Below are 22042 nucleotides of genomic sequence, written 5' to 3'. Positions count from 1 at the left end.
ATGTCAAACTCTTCCAGGCTGTTTACAGATGTTCTCAGAGGTACATGAATTCTTTTTTCTACTTTTTCTGAACTGTTTACTTTCCCAAAATGTTGTTTCCTTTCTGCTCAAAAAATAAAATCTGTTCACATTTCTTTTTCCAATTGTGTCACTGGTCTTTGTAAACCCACTAGTAGCTTATTTTGTGATAAAAAATTTATTCAGGCAGATATTGGAGACGTTACTGAAAAAAACAAACTATAAGTTTTTTGTTTTTCTAAAGGATTTTCGGAGCTCTCCTTGCGAAGCCGCAGAGTGTCTCCTTTTCTTCTCCGACGGGCCTCTCTGTGTGTTTGCTGAGAGCCGAAACAGTTTATTTTAGTCCGTCTTGTCTCTGCAGCTGAGAGCAAAGAGCAGCCGCGCCGCTGTTTACAGGAAGTGCTCCTGTGCAACCGGCGACCCCGTCGAGCTCTCTCTATGCTGCTTAGCAACAGGCTGAGAATTTTGGAGACGGGGTTGGGGAAGGGGCGGGCTTGGATATCACGGCAATGAAAGGCCAGTTTGTAGCTGGTTTTCATTGGTGGCAGTTTGGCAGAAAAAAAACACAGCAGGAGGAAAAAAGTTCCCAACCGAGCTCTGCCGACTCAAGTCCGCTCTGCATGTGCGGCGCAGGAACTTTAAAGACTCATCTTCCATGAATCCTTGAATCTATTTTATTTTTATGTTTTAACTATGTACACCCATAAAACCAATCAAAACTTTCCATGCTGCTGTTGTCTGATTGCATCATTTCTGCGATGAAATCCTCTATGATCCGTTGGCATCAAAAATCTTCGTAAACTCAAGAGTTATTAAAAAATATCAAACGGCTGAAAGCAGATGGAGGTGAACTTGTGGGGAAATGTCCACATGGAAGCCAGCGAAAACCTTTTATTCAGCCGTTTTCTGACAAGATTATGAAGCATGGTGAAATATCAGGAGAATCCTGATGCCAAATTCAAAGACAACAACCAAAAACAAAAAAACAGGCGAGAAAGCTGATCATTTTTTCCTCTAAATAATTCAAAACATTCAGGAATTCTTTCAATATTGATGAAAAACAAAAAACAAAATCTGATGTTGTCTGGTCTGAACGAACGGCTTACCAAGTAAAATAAATCAGAAGGATTCAGCAAAACAAAGAAATGTGAAGTAAAAAAAAGCAACAAAGAGGACCTTTGAGTGAGATTGTGACATTCCACTTCAAAATAAAAGCTTTTATGCATTTTGCACCAAGAAAAACAACATTTAATAATTCTTTTCTGATTGTTATTTTCTAAAGTCAGGCAGGTATTTAATGCAGAAAATATTGATTTTTTTAAAAATGGTCTCGTTTTTCTGACTTCTTAGAAAAACAAACTTCACTTCTTTTAAAAAAGAACATTTTGTGAGAAATAAAGAATAGAACACGTATGATAAAGTCAAACATTAAGTCTAATAAATGAAGTTAGTATTCAGAGATTATTTAACTTAATGTTAATTTGTTTAAATTAAACTTAATAATAACTATTTCTTTTAAAAGGCTGCTAGAAGTTGAAGCTGGGGTAACTATGGTGAACTGGGGTTCTGTCCTCTTTCCTTTTTTACTTCTACCCTTCCTCTCCTCTATTCTTGATCATAATTTATCATTTAGTTCTCCATGCCTCTGTTTGGTGCAGTGCGATTCATGTATTGTCCCTCTTTTCCTCTCCCCTCCTGGGGAGTGGGAGTGCTTCCAGACTCCAGTTGGCTCATCCGTGCTCCTGTTCCTGACCGTTTACCTCGCCTTTGCTCCTGCTCCTACACCTGGCTGTGGATCCTGCCTCTGGCTCATCTCTGGCTCGTCTCTGCTCTGTGCCTGACCGAGTACCTCGTCTCTGCTCCTGCTCCTACACCTGGCTGTGGTTCCTGTCTCCGGCTCGACTCGCGCCTTTGACTGTCCCCACAACCACGGCTGGATGAAGCTCGTCTGCTGGACTTTTATATATGTAGTTGTAGATTTAGATAAGTTAATTCTTCTCTAAGAGTTCTGGTAAATCGCCCGTCCGTCCTGGGGGAGGATCCCTCCTTCATGTGGGCACCCCTGAGGTTTCTTCGTTTTTTCCGGAATCCGTTTTTTTTGGGAGTTTTTCCTTACCGCGAAGGGGGGTCTAAGGGCAGGGATGCCAGTATAGCTTAGTCAGTTTGTTAGTTCATTTTAGTATTTTCCTATTGAACTCTTTGTATTCGTGATCCTTTTGAGTTCATGTTTTACTTCGAAGCCCATCGAGACGACTGTTGTTGTGATTTTGGGCTATACAAATAAAATAAAATTGAATTGAATTGAATTGAATTGAAGGTGAATGAGTTATGATGACCACATAACGACCAACAGATCTCCATTAAACCAAACGGTTTTTGTTTAACTGAAATTATAGTAGATTAAAAAGAATCCAAAGTTCTTAGAAGCTAAATTCATTTTTAAAAAGAATAAGGACAAAAATTTAGATTTTTAATCCCCTACCACAAAGTAACCCTCAATCCGAGAAGCAATATTTGATTTAAAACTACTAAAGTTTGCCGACTGTTGGCTTGGAGTTGACAAATCAAGTCAAACCAAACCAAACAAAATTGGTGAGTCTCATGCCTTGCGCACTTTGAAGCGCTGTACATTTAAAAACAAAAACCATTCACAACATTAGAATAAATATTACATTAAAAAATATTACAATCAACCCCCAACCCACCTGTTCAACACAATAAAACTTATTGAAAAAGTGGACTAAACATTTATCCTTTTGTGAAACCTAAGCTTTTGTTTATAAAAAAGAAAAACAACCAATTAAGAAAATAAAACATTAAAAAAAATGCCGACTGATAAAAAAAGAGATTGACAACAAAAATGACGTTTAGTCGGAGCCTAAAATGAAAGTTTTTTAAACTACCATCATTAGCTCAACTACTTTTTTTTGTCTTATACAACTAAATTACTAGTTTTCCTTCTTTTTTTTCTTAAACTTGAGAGAAAAAAGGAACACTTAATCAAAAAAATGTCAACAGCTGAGTGAGTTTAATAAAATTATATTGAATAGATAAATTGGAGCCACAACAGTGATTCCAGATTCAATTACTTCATTTTAGAAAACACAAAATAAACAAAACTGAACGGCTCTCCTGGTTAACCGTCTGACTGCTGCCATCAGTGCCTAAAAAGAAACATTTATTGAGTTAAACACAAAAGGAATGAAAAGATATTACCCATAATGCCCGACCTTGGAGGTTCCTTTCCCATCTTCCTCTGAACACGCAGACAGTTAGTTCAACATAACAGCCAGCGACCCACAAACACGAGTCTCTGTGCAGGAGGATCCAGTTTCTCTGCTAATGGACGCGTGCAAACAACGCAACGCTCCATTTTCACCTGCGTCGGCCGTTTCAGGAGCCTGTGTCAATTACATAATGTCGCATCTCGCCGTTGCGTAAGATCGCGTTCTTCGCTTCCAGCGAGCCGGGCTGCTGGAGGAGACGCTCGACGCCATCCAGTTTGTGTTTTAACTAAGGTGCTGCTGGAGGCCAGAAAAGAACGTTTTCATCCAAATACGGAACCAAAATACAGATGATCTACAACTAATTCTTCACATAACTGTAATTCAATGAATAGATGAGTATTAAAGAAGAGAGGGATGCTTCAACCCTTGAACAAGTGAAATTCAGCTTAAAAAAAAAAAATTAAGTTTGTCAATGTGGCTAATTTTCACATTCCAGTTCAATAATAAACAGGGAGCTGTTCCTCCCTTCACCTCCTCCCTTCACCTCCTCCCTGACCACGGAGCTCGTGACCAATTAGTGAGGCCTCCGATTTCCATCTGCGGCGCAGAAAAGATGTTGAAAAAAGTGAAGAAAAAAAAAGCTTTCTGACTGATAAGGAAAAAATGTTTCTTATTGGGGAACAACAGGACAGATGAGAATAACCCCACAGATTTAAAAAAGGGCGGGGCTAGGGGGGGCAGGGTTAGCTTGAGGTAAAATACAGTCACACCGCGTCTTCAATAATGGATAGCAATACAGAGCAACGCGTCGCCTGTTTCCACAGAGAGGATTCTTCTCCTCCACCTTCTTGAGCCGCTGGCTCAAAATGCTGCCTCAGCAATCCCCAATGGTGGCGCCGCTTGGGCAGCTGAGGGTTACACGTTTAAAGATGGGCAGAGCTTTTATACTGGAGCTGAAGAGCACAGCGTGAAACTTCTGAGATTTACAGAGCCTGTGACCTGACAGGGGTAAAAAAAAAAAAAAAAAATTTGTTCCCAAGAAATAATAGTTTGTTTCCACGGTGTAGCGACTTAAATTGTTCAAAACCAAACAGTAGCTGATAGCCTGACGCTGGGTGGGTCCGGGTATTGAATGACGCACTCAAAAAACCATAGAGCATGACGAAGTTTGTATTTTGAAGTTTTAATAATGAAAAATGAAGGTAATTAAATCCGCTTATTATATTGTGAGCAAAAAAGAAAAAAAACTAGGAATCAATAAAAAAAAGCACAAAAGCGAATAAGCCGGTCAACAAAAAATACGGCAACCCAGCTCAACCCCCCTTCCATCTTACACAGGGAAAAACCACAGGTGAGTCAATTAATGTCACCGCCCACAAACATGTGACCCAGCAGCTGATTACCCAACTCAATGACCTATAATCAAAACAAATCTATATTCATTCACCATAAGAAAGACCACACTTAATTCATGGCGCCTACACATGGAATAATTAATTCGTTCCCACAAAATAATAATTCACGTGATAAGTCATTCATTTAAGCATTTAAGTTTATTTCCAGTAGAAAGGCCACAATTACTTGGTGGGAACGAATTATTATTATTTTTTTCCCCGTCAGGTCATGGGCGCCGTAGAAATGACATCGGTTGATGAATTACAACGTTCAATGTTACCTCCTCGTTTCAACCACGAGGGGGCAGCACACAGATGGTTTCAGACTAATTTCAGAAATTAAACAAATTTATTTTAAATTGTCAGAAAAATTTGGCAAAAAGCAAAAGTCAGCACTTTACAGATTAGTACAACTAAACAGCTAAAAAAATTGGATTGAGTGTTTAGTTACCCTTTAATAAAAGCGGGGTTTACTCTTTCATAATGGACACAATAAACAGATTTTTAAAAAGGGATAAAAAAAAAGGAACTTATTTGAAAATGTTATTTTAGACTAAAATTTTAACCTCAATATGCTCCTTTGAAACTAACCCCGGTCGGAACCCTATAAGATGAACAGAAAGCTTCATAAAGATTCTTTTCCAACAATGACAGATCAAAGTAACGCGTTCTTTCTGTATCTTCTTGAATATTTAACAAATAAGCTTATAGTACTGGTCACGCATAATAAGGCGCACTTAAAAGCCTTTTTTTGTTTGTTTGTCGAGGCAATTTTTAAGAGGTACACGGCGTCTGGTTTTTTACAAGTTGGAAGCAAGGTTGCGCATTATTGTAAATACGCCACCATGGCTAACGTGTAGTGTTGCAAATAAGTTATCGTGAACGCAGTTAAAGTCTGACTAATGGACTTATCTTTGATGTTTTAATCTCACTCACTGCACCTTATAGTTCGATGCGCTTTATATTTGCCATCATTTCAAAAATAGACCATTTACAGTACCGATATCATCTGCTGTACCCTATAGTGCGAAAATATGTTAATTAGGGTACTAGTACTGTATTTTGATTGGTTTAGCCAACCAAAAATATTAAAAATTTTAATGTAAAATAATAGGAGTTACAATAATTCACAAAAAATGTCACACAATTACCAGTGATCTTCACTTTTAAACTAAACTAATCTACGTGAGGTGTTTTTATAACATCCATAACTGACATTTGCCAAATTCATCTTCATAAAGCTGAAGCCATCTTCTATTCTGAGAACAATAAGAGCAGAATGTAGGTCATGGGCTTATGCAGGCCATAGCTTGAATTAGAACATGAAACCACACCTCAGCCATTCTGTGCTGAGCAATGATCCAGAGGAACCTGCCTGTTATTCTAACCTAAATTCATAACCCTTTAGAGAGCTCAGACACAGGCTGTGCAATACTGAAAAGGCTTTTCTTTGGACAGAAGATTCCCTCTCTTTAGGTCATGGAAATGGACGCTAAGGCGACGGCTTAGAGAGAAGACGTTTAAACCATCAGACTGACGGATGCTGCGGAGAAGCTGCAGATGTAACTCGAGAAGGTCACAGGTGCAGCTGACTTTGGTGTCAAAAGTGTGAACGTCATGTCATTTCAAAGCAAGAATCACTGCGCAGCGGATTACAGTGTGTATTAAGTGAAGCGAAAAATTTCCCAGAATGCCTAGAGAAACCAAGAGGGCAGGCCATGGGTCAGAGAGGCTGATGGGAAGTTTTTCCAACAAACTGTGTTATTCTTTTATCTGCATAATGGTCATGTCACATAGGTAGAGCATGCATTTCGTGTATATTGCACTGATGAAAATTGGTCATACGTGAAATTATGTGGAAAAAGTCCGAAACGTTTTGGTGTTTTTGGTCAATTTTCACAGATGTATCACGAAAGAACCACGTTAAAACCACAGAAGAAGTACGAATAAACGACGCAAAGAACACTTAAATCAACGTAGAACATGAACCATGCGCGATTATTGAAGTGATATGTGCATCGTATACGCAATATCAAAGTTATACAACGGTGGTACATGCGGGAAAAGTCTGTTATACGTAGAACGTTTGTGGAAAGCCACAAATTTGCGTATGCGTCTCACAAAAATCACACTGTTCTTTTAAGTACCTATGGTTACAACACTTCCTTGGTTGGGGGAGTTATGAACAGCCAAAAGGACCAATCAGGAGGGCAAAAGAAGTACCAAGAAAGACAATTAGATCTTCTTGTAATTATTTTGACTATTACTTTGAAAAAAGACCCCAAAGATGAACAGATTGGCCAAATTCACACCATGATTCTACCACGCCAGGTTCTTCTTTTAAAACTTTTTACAGTTTTCATTTTGGTGGGTTTGTCGGATCAGTGCCAATGGTCAAATGAACTTTCACACTCATCTAAATGAACCAGACTGTCATCAAAAAGAAATTAGATCAAACATACCCACCCTAGAAGTATCCAATATAGTTTGATTTTAGGAAATGAGGATCAACTCGACCACATTTCTTTTAACACACTTTTAGTATCAATTTTGTACGGGTCTTTACAGCCTGTTTGTTTCAAGTGCTTGCAATAACATTTTTTAAAGATTTTAATCTTTATATTAAATTAAAACATCAAAGCGATCAAACAGAAACAGAAGTTTCTCAAGTTTCAGAAGAGGTTTGCCACAAGTGTTACAAAGCAAAAAAAAAAGAGGAAGGGAGGAAAAAGTGTCTGAACTCGTCCTCAGTGGAAAGAAGAAGTGAATTGGAATGAGAGTGAAGCAGCATTGTCGAATCATTACCCAGTAAAAGCTTTGACCAGATTTTTTTATGTTAAAGCCTACTCAAAAGTCAACACTTCTTTCTTTTGGCGGTAAGCCCTAAGCATTTATTTATCCATCTGAAATGAGGCACTTTTACAAGAACATTGAACCGACACTGCAGATGGTTGTGAAACCTTGAAAAGGAAATACGCAAAGAAAATGGAACAACAAAAGCTATAAAAGAAACCGTCTCTTCAGTGCCGTGTGAACGTCAAATAAGACTGGGCATAAGTTCATTACAAGATTGTTCTTGTCTAGGTGACGATGACAGGAGTTCCACGATGAGCTCCTTTCTATTGACAGATGAATGGGTCAAAGGGTCAACTCTGCTATCAGCTTCTCCCTGCCTCATGGCGTTGGAAAAGTGTGCTAACAAGCTAGCGGTTCAGGAACTCTTGGAGTTTGAATTGGAGCTAAAATGGGAGAGAAATTCACCAAATATAATTTACTAAAAGGGGGAATTTGAACCGTCATCTAATTAGACTTTGGTAACATGCATGAGAAAATTACAAATGAGTGGACCTGCTTGAAAACATTACAAACTGAACCAAAAAAATCAAATCTGCACCTGATCAGAACCAAAAATGACAACTGACAAAATTAATGCACCCTCAGTTAAAATCAAACAAGTGAACCCTGGTCCACTTCCTTGGTCTTGGTGTAAACACTGTACTACAGTTCGCTTGAGTGACAACTGCTTTTTTTCGTGGAACAACAGAGCGGTATTAAATCAAAAGCTGGCAATGCGCAGTGACATAAGACATCCAACCAAAATTAAAGACTTGTTTGATCTGTTTTAACCCTAGAACACTTTCACGATAAAAAGTTACATCATCCCTTTGCCGGGTAACTTTTAACCGATATAATATACCCAACAAAAAGTACTTGTCATATAAAATAGATCAAAACATGACAATACATGATAAATAAGAGTCGTTTTCTTTTATTTTCAACTGTTGGAAGTGAGACAAACTTAAAAAAAAAATACATAGGAAGTTCCTAAAAACATGCTCAAAAAATACAGAAAAATTAGGAATTTGAAAACAAAAAAATCCTAAAAAATAATAAAATGATAAGAGAAACTTGGTCTTTTGTCCATCCATTCCTGGGACATGTGAGACTTCCCTGGTAAAGGTACAGACTCCTTGACGCGCAACATGTTAAAATTCATGTAAATGGTTTTGCTCAGGTGAAAATCCCCTGCCAATAGTGCTCTAGAGATAAAAGCATATCTTGTCGTATTTTAATACTATTATGCTGATTTTAGCCAAAATCAAAAAAGCGTCCGTTTTCCAGGGTTTCCAGAGTTTTTGTGGCGCGGCAGTAGTTCATTGGAAATTTGTCTCACAGTCGTGGGTGGGACTGTTGGAGCGTGGACAACCCTGCCCCCCCTTTCCCTCCCCATCGATGAGAGCTTGATGCAGGAAGCTTGTGACTCGCCCAGCGTTTTTTCTACATCCCAAATAAGCTCTTTTTTAATTGACAATTTATCATCTGATAAACAGCAAGTCTTAACCTCTTAAGACCTGGTGTCCACATGCATGGACATCACATTTTGGGCTATAATACCACAGTAGTTCATTCTGCTTAACTAAGGTCCTGTGAGTACGTGTGTAGAGGGTTAGCCTAAATATCAGCTCGAGCCTTAAGAGGTTAGTAAAGACTTTTCAATGTCTTTTAGGTGAAGTCTTACTAAGAAGGTGGAGGTGCTTCTAATTACATGAAAGTGCAAAGTATAGCAGTAGAATAGCTGTTTTCCGGTTAGAACTTGCGTACTGTCCCCAAGTGGACTTTTATTGGAACTGAGACATTTTTTAGGTAGATAACCACTTGTGTGAAAGAAAAAGCAGAAACAAAGGTGTGACAGTTTTTTTTTTTTAATCTACCAGTGAAACTGATTAGCCGTCCCATTTGGATCAATGGGATTATTGTTGACTGAAAGCCTCCTAACTTAAGCACCAACCGAGCTGTGTCTTCTTGGGATGCCACAATTCCCGGTTTAAAACCAAAATGCGTTACAACGCTGAACCAAATAATGGAGAAAGTATGTACTGTGTACCATTAGTTCTACATTTAAAGTGTCAAATGGGTATTGTGCTAAAAAGAAGAAAGATTAGCTATTTATTACTTTGCACAAGGCTTAGCTTAAAAGTATAAATTGAAAGATTTGTCTTCACTGTTACTTTCTTATTAACCAATGAAAAAAAAAAATCTGAATTTTGTTTTTTTTTCTTGTTGATCCGTGCGAATCGAACAAACCCGTGACACAAAAACTCAAATCTGAACCGAGTGTATCGCTCCATCAACAGTAAAACACCGAGCGTAAAGCAGAAGAGATGAGAAGACATAAACAAAACGCTCCACCGAAGTGTCAAATGTCCCACAGTTCCAACCATCTCACAACATGACAGTTAAATATGCAACAAACTCAAAAAGAATTAAGACAACTGACAAAGTGTCTGTTCACATTAGCTTTAACCAGCCCCGCCTGACGCTTATTCTTATCCTCTTATTACACTTTAATCACTTAAATGTTATAGAGATGGCCGTAAAGTACGAGTGCTGCAGCCGCTCTACTTTTTCGGGGAGCAGAGACGCTCCAGAGAGTCCGTCAGAGTGGAGTCTGTCAGATCTTACCCACCGTGAACCCAGCTATTCCCCAAAGTCACTCAGTTACAGCTCTGCAGACAAAACAGCGGTACGGAGTTGGTGTCATTCCAGGATCTGGCGTCTCATAAGGGCCTTCCTTGTGCGCACGCTGCAGCACAACAGCGTTTTGTCTCCGGCTCACTTCCCAGGCCCCTCCCGACGGGACTAACATTCCTCGCTGCCGACGGACGAGCTGCTGTCGTCAAAGGGCCGACTCAGAGGAAACCCAAATGATCCGGCATCCTGTCCGTTTGCACCAAAACAGTGACGGAAGGAAGAGAAACGGCCTCTTTGGAGGAGCGTAGGATTCGACATCTACCAACTAACTTCAACGCCAAAGCACCAAACATCGAAATAAATCTGCTCCTGCTTATTCTGAATGAACTCATCAAGATATTGGAGCCAGATGGAACAGATGTTGCGACTTTAAGATGAGCAGAACCTGTAATATCAGTTTCAAGAAATACCAAATTCAAACAGAACAGAGTCAAACGTTTCAATTTCTGGGGGGAAAAACCGATTGTTTTTAACCAAAAATACCCTCTAGCACCTTGAAACTAATACGGTTACTTGTCTATCGTGGACAGAAATTATTAAGGATTTAATGATGATTCTCAATAGTTTTGGAAATCTCCTAAGAAAACCCAGAGGAACCCTAAAAGTTATTAAAGAGACACTAGACAGCAAAAAAGAAGCTAAAATTATTTATAGAAATTTTAAGGTCGTGTCTCACAGCCACCATGTACTTTTTTCATGTATGAAATTTCAGTCTTTTGTGATCAATCCGTGATATCCGTAAGTCCTACGTGTTTCTTGTGTTTGTCATTTGTCGTCATGCACAGATGTCCATGGAGGGTTTCGGCCAAAGGGTCTTTACGTGAATTTGTTTTTGAGCCGTTAAAAACGTTTTGGTCGTTAAAAATTACGAAGTTAGCGCATATTTTACGTCGTTCATATGCAATTATTATGTCAATCTTAAACAACTGTGTCATTTTTGCATAATGTGTGCGCAAATTTGTCGCTTTCCACGAGCATTCCGCGTATGTCTAAATGACTTTTTACGCGTCTACCACCGATGTATGACTTTTGTATTGTGTATACGGCACTCATTTCATGGTTAAACTATCTAATTGACGCAGGAATCGCTAATGAAGTGCATATAAACAGCGTTATAATCACGTACGGTTCATGTTCTACGTTGATTTATGCGTTCTTTGTGTTTTATTCATAATTCTTGTTATAGTGTGGTTCATTCGTTATACAACTTTTCTCACTTTTTCCAAGTATTTTCATCCATGCAATATGCGCAAAATGTATTTAGTAGCTGTGTGACATGGTTCTTGGAAGCTTTAGGTTTATTTTTCTTTTGGTTAAATGTGACTGGTGCTAGCTTTCTGAGTCCTGAAGGCGGGCCGTGAACCCCTACGCCGCCTAAAAGCCAAATCTTGGATAGTGTCCACGGATTCTGAAGAGCATTGCGTAAGAGCGTCTCCTTTTACACGGCGTACCTGCCCGGGAGGACCAAAGCATGTTCAGAATGCCACACAGCTGAGAGCCTGAGCATCCCATAATGCAGCCTCCCCCTCTTTCATAATAACCCCGCCTCATCTTCAAGCAATACCTGGAACGGAGCCCAAACACACTGAGCTGAAGTGGCTGGAGTTCTTTGCTGAGCTATTTTGGACTCAGAAGCCGTTGACTTGTCAACATCTCCCTCTGACTCGCACCTGAAAAGTACCCCCCCCCCCCCCCCCCACACGCACACACACACACCTCCCCCAACTGAAATTGCCTTTAAACTATTGCATACACCCTCAGTGACCTGGCAGCACTGAAGGAAGAAGTCAAATGACTCCTCAGTGAGTTCTCATCTGAATGTTACCAGGTCATAAAGAATAAAAGCTCGGATGTTCGATGTGACAGCATGTAGATGTTTTAGGACGCAAAAGAATCCACCAAATACTCAATATAGCCGGTTGAGTCTGCTTTTTGACGCTTTTGTGTGTGAGAACGGCATTTATACCGTACACAGCGTTCAGGACTTTGTCCAAAGTGCTTCTGCTTTAGCTGTACTGGGGAAACGTACGGCTAAAGGACGAATAAACACACGGCTGAAGTACTAGACTAGCTTAAATACAGGGATTTTCATTTGGAAACTTTGTCTTTACATTTAGCAGCTTTTCAGAACTCACAGCAAACCTGTGAATGTAAAGTTATGGATTACTGTCAAGTTTGGACTTTTTGGGACTTTCAGCATCGGGTTCTGCTGCCGCACCCTCCCTCATCGCTAGAGCGTTTACAGTGTGGACCGTAAACTACCGCCACTGGAGGATCCATCTGCAAGCATAAACTCTAAAGGCAGTTTTTATTCGTTATGGCCCAAGTCACAACTGCCCTCCCGCGTGGATGCAGGCTGTCTGTGGGTGAAAAAGGGCTAAACCTGTATGGCGCATGCAGGTAGCCCGCAGGAAATATCAAGGTCATAGGTCGCTCTGTGAGCCAATATGTTCATGATCTTTTTTTTTTTACTACTTTTTTACTACAAGCCAACAACACCTGTAAGAGTCAACTCCCCGTACAGGTGCATGTGACTAAGGCTTTACAAATGTAGAACTAAACGGTTCCACCTACTGGATCAAGAAGAAATTTAATAAGAAGCAGGAAGTTGTGGTTCAAATGACTTCTTTCTATCTTTGAGATCATTTACAAGCAGAATCCTCTGGTTTGACAACTTTTTTAAGCAAACAAAACATGGACTTTAAACTTCATGGAATTGAATTTGATCCTTTTTTTTGTTATTCGTCCCTTAAAATCTAAAATAAAAGTATTGAAGAGATCATTTTCCATTCAGTCCTCTTAAAGACCCAATAGACACTCATTAGTATAGCAAACCCCTAGTAGGGATTAACGCTGTAGTGTAGGTTAAGCTAAACGGATGTCACTTTACTAATCTAATTTACATTAGGTGCTGCTTTGTGAACTACAGACCATAATTGGTGCTTTAGTATAGACATTCACCAAATGCGCCTATAAATCAATGTAACGTCTAAATAAGGTTTTACATTAGGGCTGCAGGGTATGAGGAAAACTTGCGATGTGCGATATTAGACATCAATATTGTGAACACGATATGACTTGCGATAAAGGAAACAATTAGCAAAGCAAGTAGGCATCATTTCTACTTCCCTGCAGCAGTTTCATCTCAATAGGAAACGGGTAAGAACTGGTGTGTCAGGTTAACGCCCCAAAGAACAAATATCTACCTTTCTGGTAGTATTGGCCAAAACCAATATGGACAACAATAACGATGGGTTACTTTGGAAAAACATCATGTGTGTAAACATTTAAGTAGGGATGTCCCGATCAGCTTTCTTTGGGCCGATTCCGAGTCATTTGATTTTTTAGTGTCAATACTGAGTCCCAATCTGATACTTTAGTAACAGGTAGAATGAAATGAGCAAATTCATTATATCACCCAGGCCTGCACAAGATATCGTGAATTGATCGTATATATCAAGCTGTGCAATACGGATTTGGCAAAAGTCGGCAAAAACTAAGATAAATAGTTACTTTAAATGTGCTAAAACAATCTTATGGCAGCTTGAATTGATTAACGTATCAAATAAATCCCTTTATGAATTTGACAATTCAGATGGAGCCCTTTTATTGTAGATATTCACCTCCTATGTAGACAAGGCTCATTTGGACTATAATTTAAGTTATGTTGACTTTGATTTCAATTAAACTGTTGCAGTGAAATGGAAATAATATGTTTAGTTGTTTTGCTCTTTGTTCATTTATCCCAAGTTTTATCTTCATTGCAATATTGATCACTAACAATATTGGGGACATCTGTGATAAGGTTACCTTATCGGCTTATTGCACAAGACGATATTGTGGTAAATTTTCGATTTACTCTTCAGGCACCGGTGAAAGTATAAAAAATATAATAAGGCACAAAATTGGAGGATACCGCGACCAACACTTAAGTTAAGGTTGAGTTCGCATTTTGATGTCAAAAGAAAAGGTTTTCTTGGTGCTTTTATTGTGAAAGGTTCTATTCAATGTGGCCAAACGTGTTTTCCGGTGCGTTTGGAGGTTCCCACTCCACACTGGACAGAACCTTTTACAGTAAAAGCACAGTAAAAACTTTTTTCTTTTGGCTTTAATATTGCGAATTTGACCTTAATTCAAGCGTTGGTCGCGATGTGTTCACAAAATTTAAACAACCAACAATTGAGCTAAGGTCAAATTCGCATTTTGAATGATTTTTTTTAGTGCTTTTACTGTGAAAGAGCCCATCCTGCGTGGAAAACAACTAGGGTTGGGTGATGTCCCTTAAATTGGCAGTTGACGATGTTTACAGTAAAACATCGGGATGGACGATGATATCGTATTTTATTTTCCAACTAATGACTCATCCCCGATGAAAAAATAATGTCCAGTATAAACTGAGGGAAGTGACTTTAACAAAAAAAATAAACAAAATAGAAGACAAGTAGTCCGCTCCAGCGGACCGGTGTACCGAGCGACCGTGTCTCTGAGTAGAGCAGCCGGACTTATAGCTTTGTGTTTGAGGGGAAGGGAGGATGCTTTGTTACGTGTGCCCTATGTGTGGCAGACTTCGGACTGCGATCCGTCTCGCAGCTCTAGGCGAACGAGCTACCGAACCCTAAAAACAACACGTTTGTAGCTCTGACACTGCACCAAGATCAAGTCACCCTATCCTCATTCCATCACGGCTTCCCTCTGGAAAGGGGGGCCCCGTTGCTAACGGCCCCTCTGAGCGTTCTGCAGGCTTGGAAGGGAGAAGCAGGATGATGCTTTTTTTTTTTTTTTTTCCTGTTGTTTACCTCCTTCTGATGGGGAGGGTTTTCTAAAATAAATAAATAAAAATAGAAGAAGGCATGGAAGCTCTGCTCGTCCTTGATGGCTGAAGCAGGAGATCGGAGGAGTGGAGGACAGTTTAGAGCCCCCAACCCCTGGGGCAGCAAGAGGGCTGTTTGTCTCCTCACCTGCTTTCAGAGTCACTCTACTCCCATGATGTGGGAGTTGGAATAGAAAAATGGAGGTCTGACCAGCTGTGGAGAAGTCTCAGCTCCCATAAAGTCTGAGTTGAGTGATGTCACTCAAAAACAACCACCTGCAGCTAATTTCTTTCCCACAATCCAACTGTTTGCTGCAAAAACATCATGTTTAGAGGATGAAGAGGAGCACAGAAGTCTCACCTGTTTGGCTGAGAGTAGGCCGTCTCGATGCTGTGACCTCAGGAGAAGATGATCTGCTGAATTGGATTAACGAGCAAGGCAGTCAGGCGGAGTGGCAGGACATCTCTGGGGAGGGGATGCTCATTATGTGTCCGTCAAACATCGCGGTGGAAACATTTGACCTGCTACTGTCGCCGACTGGGCCCAAATTTAGGCCCCGGGTAAACGCAGGCACCGACGACAAAAATACTAAATCAATTTTAGACATAAAATACGAAGAAGAAATGGAACAAATAAAAGCTTAGGGAGCTCGCGCCGCCTCTTCGTTCGCTTGGCTTGTTGTTTTGTCTGATGGAACGACCAATTTCCCAGATATCCCAGCGCGTGCAGCCCGTGGCAGAGTCCTCGCGCCAAAGCAGCGGGCTATCTTGTTTCAGAAAAAAATCCGGGGGCGGCGTGTTTACCTCTCCACCGTTCCTGCTGCCGTGCTCGGTAGGAAATCAGCTGCTTCTCACTGGAGAGACGCCATTAGTCTGCCACAGACTCTGCCGTCGTTCCGCCGTCCAACTCTGCCCCCTAGAGGACAGCTGAGCACCAATACCTTTATTTTTGTTTCACCAATTTAAAACAAGAGTGCTCCCCCTGCTGGTCAAACACTGCACGTTTCTGAAATAGCAAAACCAAATGGCACGTGCATCAGATTTACGTTCTATCAAACATAAAGCAAAACGGTTACAATTTTCTGGAATGATTTATGTAGGTGGCTTTCAACAAAAAACACAATCTCAACATTTAACATTCAATTTGGTCGTTTTAAAAAAGAAAGAAATTCTTGTTTATTTTAAACAATTTTAATATTTTAGGTATAATTTTTATTAATAAACGTCGTTTTCTGAAAGAAAAGTCTATTTTTTTTGCATTTCAAAAACTATCTGCCTTCTGCAGTTTCCTACAAAAAATAGGCTACAAGTAAATGTTTTATTTTGTTTTTATTTTAATAATTTTGCGGTTTTAAGTTTTTGTTATTTATAGTTTGGTATTTATAAATATGTCTTATGCTGCTTAAAAGTTGTTCTAGCTTTATAAATGTGAGATGCTATATTGCCTTATGTTTTAGATTTTCAAATTGTGTTATTTTAAATTTTGTCAATAAAAATACGCATATATGAAATCCAGTGCAACAAAACTTTATTTAAACTCTATTGAGTATTGAAATATTCTACATTTGAATTTATCTGAAATGCTTTCCACGTCCAATTTGGGCATAGAGAGAGAGATTATTAAGGTTTTTGGATTATTTTTACCTTTTCATGATCAAATAAAGATAAAGTACCAGATGCCAAATAAAGACCAGATAAAGATCGCAGAGGTTAGCGCCATTTCTTATAGAGACACTCAACATGCACAGTGTATGAGGTTTTATTTTCTTCTCAAACACAAACTTATGTACACTTTGGAATTTTCAAATGCAGGTTTTTAGTTTATTTTTTTACAAGAAATTCGATGGAACTCGCCTACTTAGCTTATTTCCAAAGGCATCAGCAAAAAAAATTAGGAAAAAACAATAACATAAGGCAGAATGGCAAAAATGAAAATATACACCAGCAAGTTTTTTGTAAATCAACACATTATTAACATTCGTAACTGAATCCTTCTGCTAAAGTTACACACAGTCAAAACAGCAAGTCTATTTACATTGTGCAAATTGTTCTTTTTTGATCAGCCATGGTGCAGTTCCTGTCACCACTCCAGTTTCATGTCTGCTTTGCTCCAAACGTACTTCCCCCCTCTCTGAAGAAACATCTTCTCATCAAAGCCGCTAAAGCAAATGGCTTCCTTCACTCCCACATCGAGGATGGATCTGGACGGACGTTTGCTGCCCTCTCGACAGTCCAGGAAACGCATCTGCCGAAGAGGAAATACAGTGTGTTCGTTCCTTAAAAACCTAATTATGGAGATAAACTTGCTTCTTTTAGGAGGTTCTGATCTTACATATTCATCCAGGATCAGGTAGGAATTCCTCATCTGAGGAGGAGAAAAGGACAAATCAGACATAAACAGGTGTAAAATTATGCATTTAACTAAAAATGCCTTAAAGATGTTGCTGATAATGGCTCATCAACAGTTTGGTCTCTTTAAAAACTCCACCTACACCTTCCAAATATGTCCAGTTATTTATATATACTTTCTTTTATGAATGGAGTTCCACATTTCCTAATGCTTTCACTCCAACTGCTTTTATCAGATCTACCAGTGGAGTTCATATATTACGCTGCATTGATGTGTCACAGTCAAGGCCATTGACTATATATAAGAACTGGACTGAGTGATCCCTCCCCCCTCGTGTTCCAAAGAGGAAGTACCCACTGGCTGCTAGCAGCCAAGATCCCATAGACTTCTGTAGAGACATGAACAGCTCTTACTCCATCATTCTATTTGTCAGAACAATCATTCCCCCTCTCCTACCTCTGTTACAGTTTTAGTTTCTTTGCTTTTGTGTTTTGGTTCTCTTTTTGTTCTGTCATGTTTTGAGTTTGTCTTTCCCTTCTTCCTGGGCTGGTCCATATTATGCGCTTCCCCTGTTTTGACTGTTTCGAGTCCTGGTGTCCGAATTGCTTTTAAAATCCAAGGCACTATGGTCCCGTTTTTTAGTAGTTATTTCAACTGAAAGGGGTGTGGCCTTCAAATAAGCTCACACCTGATTGGCAAGAGTGGTTGCCATAGAAACGTTGACACAGACCGACTCAAACCAATCACTGCTTACTAATGAGGTTTGGCTCGCCATATTGCGAACAAATGACGACTGAATTGACTATGTGTCATTTTCTATAGATGACATCACACTCACTCAGTCCAGTTCTCTTACACAGTCAATGGTTGTACCTTGGGGTTTGTCCTTATTTGGTCATGCTTCCTTTTGTTTGCAACTTTTCTAGATTGCTGGTAGATTACAAGCGGAGAATGTTGACTCTACACCCCATTTGAGAGGAATTTTGAGCGCAAATGTAAGTATGATATCTATCTCTCTCTCTCTCTCTCTCTCTCTCTCTCTCTCTCTCTCTCTCTCTCTCTCTCTCTCTCTCTCTCTCTCTATATATATATATATATAATTTTGAGCGCAAATGTAAGTATGATATATATATATATATATATATATATATATATATATATATATATATATATATATATATATATATATAGATATCATATAACACGCCATTTAGTGATCAGTTTTTAACTGCCCCATTTTTGAGTCATGTTTAAAGTCACTTTTCTTAACCCTGTGAGAACCCATGGGGTCAAATTCAGCAGTAGTTTTATATATATGTATTGTTACATGTTTTTCTATTTATTTATTTTTACATGTTTTTATTTATTTATTTATATTCGGCTGCTGTTGATTCCCGCTACCCAAATTGATCAAACTACAAAAAGGGTTAAGACCATTCCTGGCAGTTTCACAGATGAAAACGTTCATAAATAGACATGATGCAAAGTATGACTAAAGAGGAAAGAATCACTGGACTTCAATCATTACACAGTAAACATTTTTCAAGTGTAAAATAAAGAAAAAAATTTAAATTTTCTGGTATAATTCCCAAAATAAAATGTTGATCAAAATATCTTCGGTATTAACAACATCTCTTCTATCCATAACAATATCTTCTTATCAACAAGTGTCATACTTATATGACAGAAAGATCATTTTCTTGATATCCTACCTTCTCATTGGACTCGGGAACCAGACACGAGACGTCGCTGTGCCGGCAGAGAAACTCCTGAAACTGCTGGTCGCTAATGACGAACTTCTCCGCCTCTCTTAGGGCTGTTTCTCCAGCATTTTCTCCGTCAATCAACAGACACTGGAAGACCTTCACACAAGCTCAAGATGAGCGGGGTTTCAGCTCCCAGCTGCTCGCACCCATAGTGTTCCCCACCTTTACCTTCCAGCGGACAGGGTCCAGCTGCCGGATTTGCTCTGTCATGTCTTCGTCGATGTTGAAGGTGTTGATGACCGAGTTGATTTTGAAGGCCACTTTGTACTGCTGGCACCAGCTGCGGATTTTGTAGAGGCTGTCCAGGTGGCTCTTCCTGCCTTGGGTCCTCCCAATCAACTGGTTGGTTTCTTCGTCAAAACTGTCACATGAGATCGCCAGAATGTCCAAGTAGTCACCTAGAGGAGAGAAGAAAACAGGTTTGGGACAAAAACAATTTGAGGATAAAGATCAGCAACTATTTTGCATTTTTGCAAAGTGCCTTTCTGCGTTGTTATTTATGTATGTTTAGTAATGATGATATGAAGGTTGAAGTCCTAATTTGCTTGACGTTTGAGGATGATTTTGCAACAGTTTCTTCCGAAAGCGAGCCAACGCTTCCATACCTGGAGCAACATCCTGCAGCAGAAAACGGACATCACCTGTCAAAGTTTGACAGGTGACTTCTGACGACTCTAACGAAGATGTAAGACGTCCATCAAAACATGTCAGGAATGGGTAAACACAATCCATGTCTGATAGCAAAAGAACCAAGAAGTTAACAGTTTCTTCTTAAGGACATTCTGAAGCCCTTCTGTCTGAAATCTTGGACTGTAATAGACCAAGTAGTCCATAAGAAGGCACATAGGATAAGACAGGGTTAAATGTCAGTTGGATTAGAAATGCGTATGCAGTGCTGCTTAGAACAAGTACAGCTATGTTCACAGTGGTCTCGGCAACATGGCTTTAAGCGACTGCTTTCAATGAAAAGTATGTAAACGCACGTAAATGCAAATTGTAGGCGTCCGTGTTCGAAACTCTTGTTGCTACACATGTTTCTACAACCGTTTTCAGGCTCTCCGTGCAATAACTGTTGAAATTTAACCCAGGTTAAACTTTGGCCAATCAGGGCAATTTGGTAGAGACCTTTGGATGGCGTCCATCTTACTACACAGAAGTGCCGACCGCTCGAAAATTGTTCATGGAGGATAAATTGATTAGTTGCTATTTATTTTTGTACCATTGCCAGATTTGTATGGCACCAAGTTTTTTTTTATATATTGGAATAGAACTTTGAAAGAAAAAGCCTGGAGTAAGATTCACGAGATTCGCACCACCTTGACATTTTGCACCAAACCTCTTCCAACTGTAGGCACATGCGGTTGTATCAGGCAAGTACAGTACAGTGTGAACACAATATGCTAAACAGGTGTTGAGAATGCGCGTTTAGTGCGTCACATGTCCAGTGTTAATGTAGCTGAACAGTTCTGACTTTTGGACTTATGAACATCCTGATTTTGACTTCATACCTGTTCACAGGGCTGATAACTGCAACTCACCCCCTGCTTGACCTTGGCTTCCCCACAACCCCCCTCCCTCCTCCGTGTGATGCCTGGAGGATGTGCATGGCTCGCGGAGCTGCACCTGAATGACAGATTCATGGAGGGCTCCCCCCCCCAATTCTCCCCACCCTCCTGAGCCTCATGTACAGTTGATTTTTGTCTAAATATGTGCTTTTTTGTGTTAAACGGTGTAGTCTTTTTTCCTTGTATCTACACATTGTACGCAGTGTAGAGACACAACTTTTTTTTGTCACCAACCCGACCCCCACCCCCCAACGTGGACCATCTGCATGCTATACAGAGGTGCGCTGGCGCAGGTCATCTAAGGCGCTCGGCAGCATTGACCTCAGTAACTTCTCGAAATGTGTGTGTATTCTGTGTTATTATTGTTTGTCTGGCCTTCTTCTTCGAGATGTACTGGAACTGAAGTTTCCCCTTGTTGGGATTAATAAAGTTTGTTATTATTATTATTATTATAATATCAACATCTTTTTTTTTATTTCCAAACACTAGCAGGTTGCAGTGGATGCAGTTTATTTACCCTGACTTTTTGTATTTGCTCTGCTGTACCAGAGATACTAATAATGATAATAAAAAATAAGAAAAACAACAGAAGTCTCAATCTTCAATTTTTAACCATCTAAGTACAAATTTAACACCATCCATCTGTATGTGTACTAAGAGCATGGTCCCATCTTTGGACAGTGGACCAATGAGAAAGCAGCTATCTCAAAACAAAACTTAATCCAATGGTTGTGTAAAAATCTTACCGTATTTCTGGAACCACTTTTCCTTGATCATGCTTCCATTGCTGACAATGCTGACACTGGGGAGCTGCAGGTCCACCTTACAGTACTGGACCATTTTCCCCAAGAACTCCCCCTTCTCATGTAAAAAGGGCTCTCCTCCTGAGAAGTTGATTTTCTCCATCCCTAAGGGGGAAAAAAACAAATTCAGTTTTCATTGTTTAGAGCATTAAAACTGTCACCAAAAATCTGGGTCTCTTACCATCTTCCTTCAAAAGTTTGAGCCCCCTCTTGGCTTCTTCAAAAGGCAGAACAAATGAGGTTTTTGCAGTGTGGAAGCAAAAGCCACATTTGTAGTTGCACTTGCGAGTGAAATGATAATTGACGCTTGTTGGAATGGGCGCAGTCTGATCTCTCTTCTGGCTCGGTTTCCTACTCACAGCCCAAGAGTTTGTTCCCCTCTTCGCTCCTCCGTCCCAGAAACAGACTTTTGCAAAGACGCCGGCGACAATCCAGTGGATGGTGCTGATGCAGAGCTGCAGCAGCGCTATCAGAGGCTCGACCAGTGAAGAGAGCAGCATTCTGTGACAAGTTGGGAGCTGTTATCTGTGAGCTGCAGTTTGTGCTGACACACCCAGAGCAGCAGAGCCAGCCTTAA

The 22042-nt window shown here is 39.8% G+C and overlaps 2 protein-coding genes across 5 annotated transcripts in view; both read right to left on the bottom strand.

Moving 5' to 3' along the window:
• The window catches only part of rnf144a (ring finger protein 144A), a 29947-nt gene extending 13987 nt beyond the window's left edge, over positions 1-15960 (bottom strand). The window contains exons 1-2 of one of the 4 annotated variants that reach the window (XM_023951347.1): positions 15786-15960; positions 15343-15447 (exon numbers count right to left, since the gene is read on the bottom strand). The gene's annotated coding sequence lies outside the window, so the exon portion shown is untranslated. Of the gene's footprint in view, positions 1-10106; positions 10266-15342 lie in introns of those variants that run through there. The other 3 variants (XM_023951349.1, XM_023951346.1, XM_023951348.1) reach the window with 3 other exon arrangements.
• A 764-nt stretch (positions 15961-16724) lies between these two features.
• On the bottom strand, positions 16725-22042 carry rsad2 (radical S-adenosyl methionine domain containing 2). The gene is made up of 6 exons (XM_023951893.1): positions 21647-22042; positions 21409-21570; positions 19266-19495; positions 19044-19193; positions 17314-17346; positions 16725-17226 (listed from the first exon to the last, which is right to left on the bottom strand). The coding sequence occupies exons 1-6, from the start codon at positions 21963-21965 to the stop codon at positions 17062-17064; spliced, it is 1059 nt and encodes a 352-aa protein (XP_023807661.1). The 5' UTR covers positions 21966-22042; the 3' UTR covers positions 16725-17061.

The sequence above is a fragment of the Oryzias latipes genome, chromosome 22, assembly GCF_002234675.1.
Source record: "Oryzias latipes chromosome 22, ASM223467v1".
Lineage (NCBI taxonomy): Eukaryota > Metazoa > Chordata > Actinopteri > Beloniformes > Adrianichthyidae > Oryzias > Oryzias latipes.
The sequence above is the reverse complement of the archived record's forward strand: the minus strand, read 5'-3'. Positions and strand labels throughout refer to the sequence as shown.

Bases quoted from the DNA above. Each gene is read 5' to 3' on its own strand.
- rsad2 (XM_023951893.1), bottom strand. From the start codon at position 21,965: ATGCTGCTCTCTTCACTGGTCGAGCCTCTGATAGCGCTGCTGCAGCTC. The intron at 21,571-21,646 runs GTAAGAGACCCA...TTTCCCCCTTAG, and splicing joins CAAACTTTTGAAGGAAGATG to GGATGGAGAAAATCAACTTC. The intron at 17,227-17,313 runs GTAAGATCAGAA...CCTCTTCGGCAG, and splicing joins ACCTGATCCTGGATGAATAT to ATGCGTTTCCTGGACTGTCG.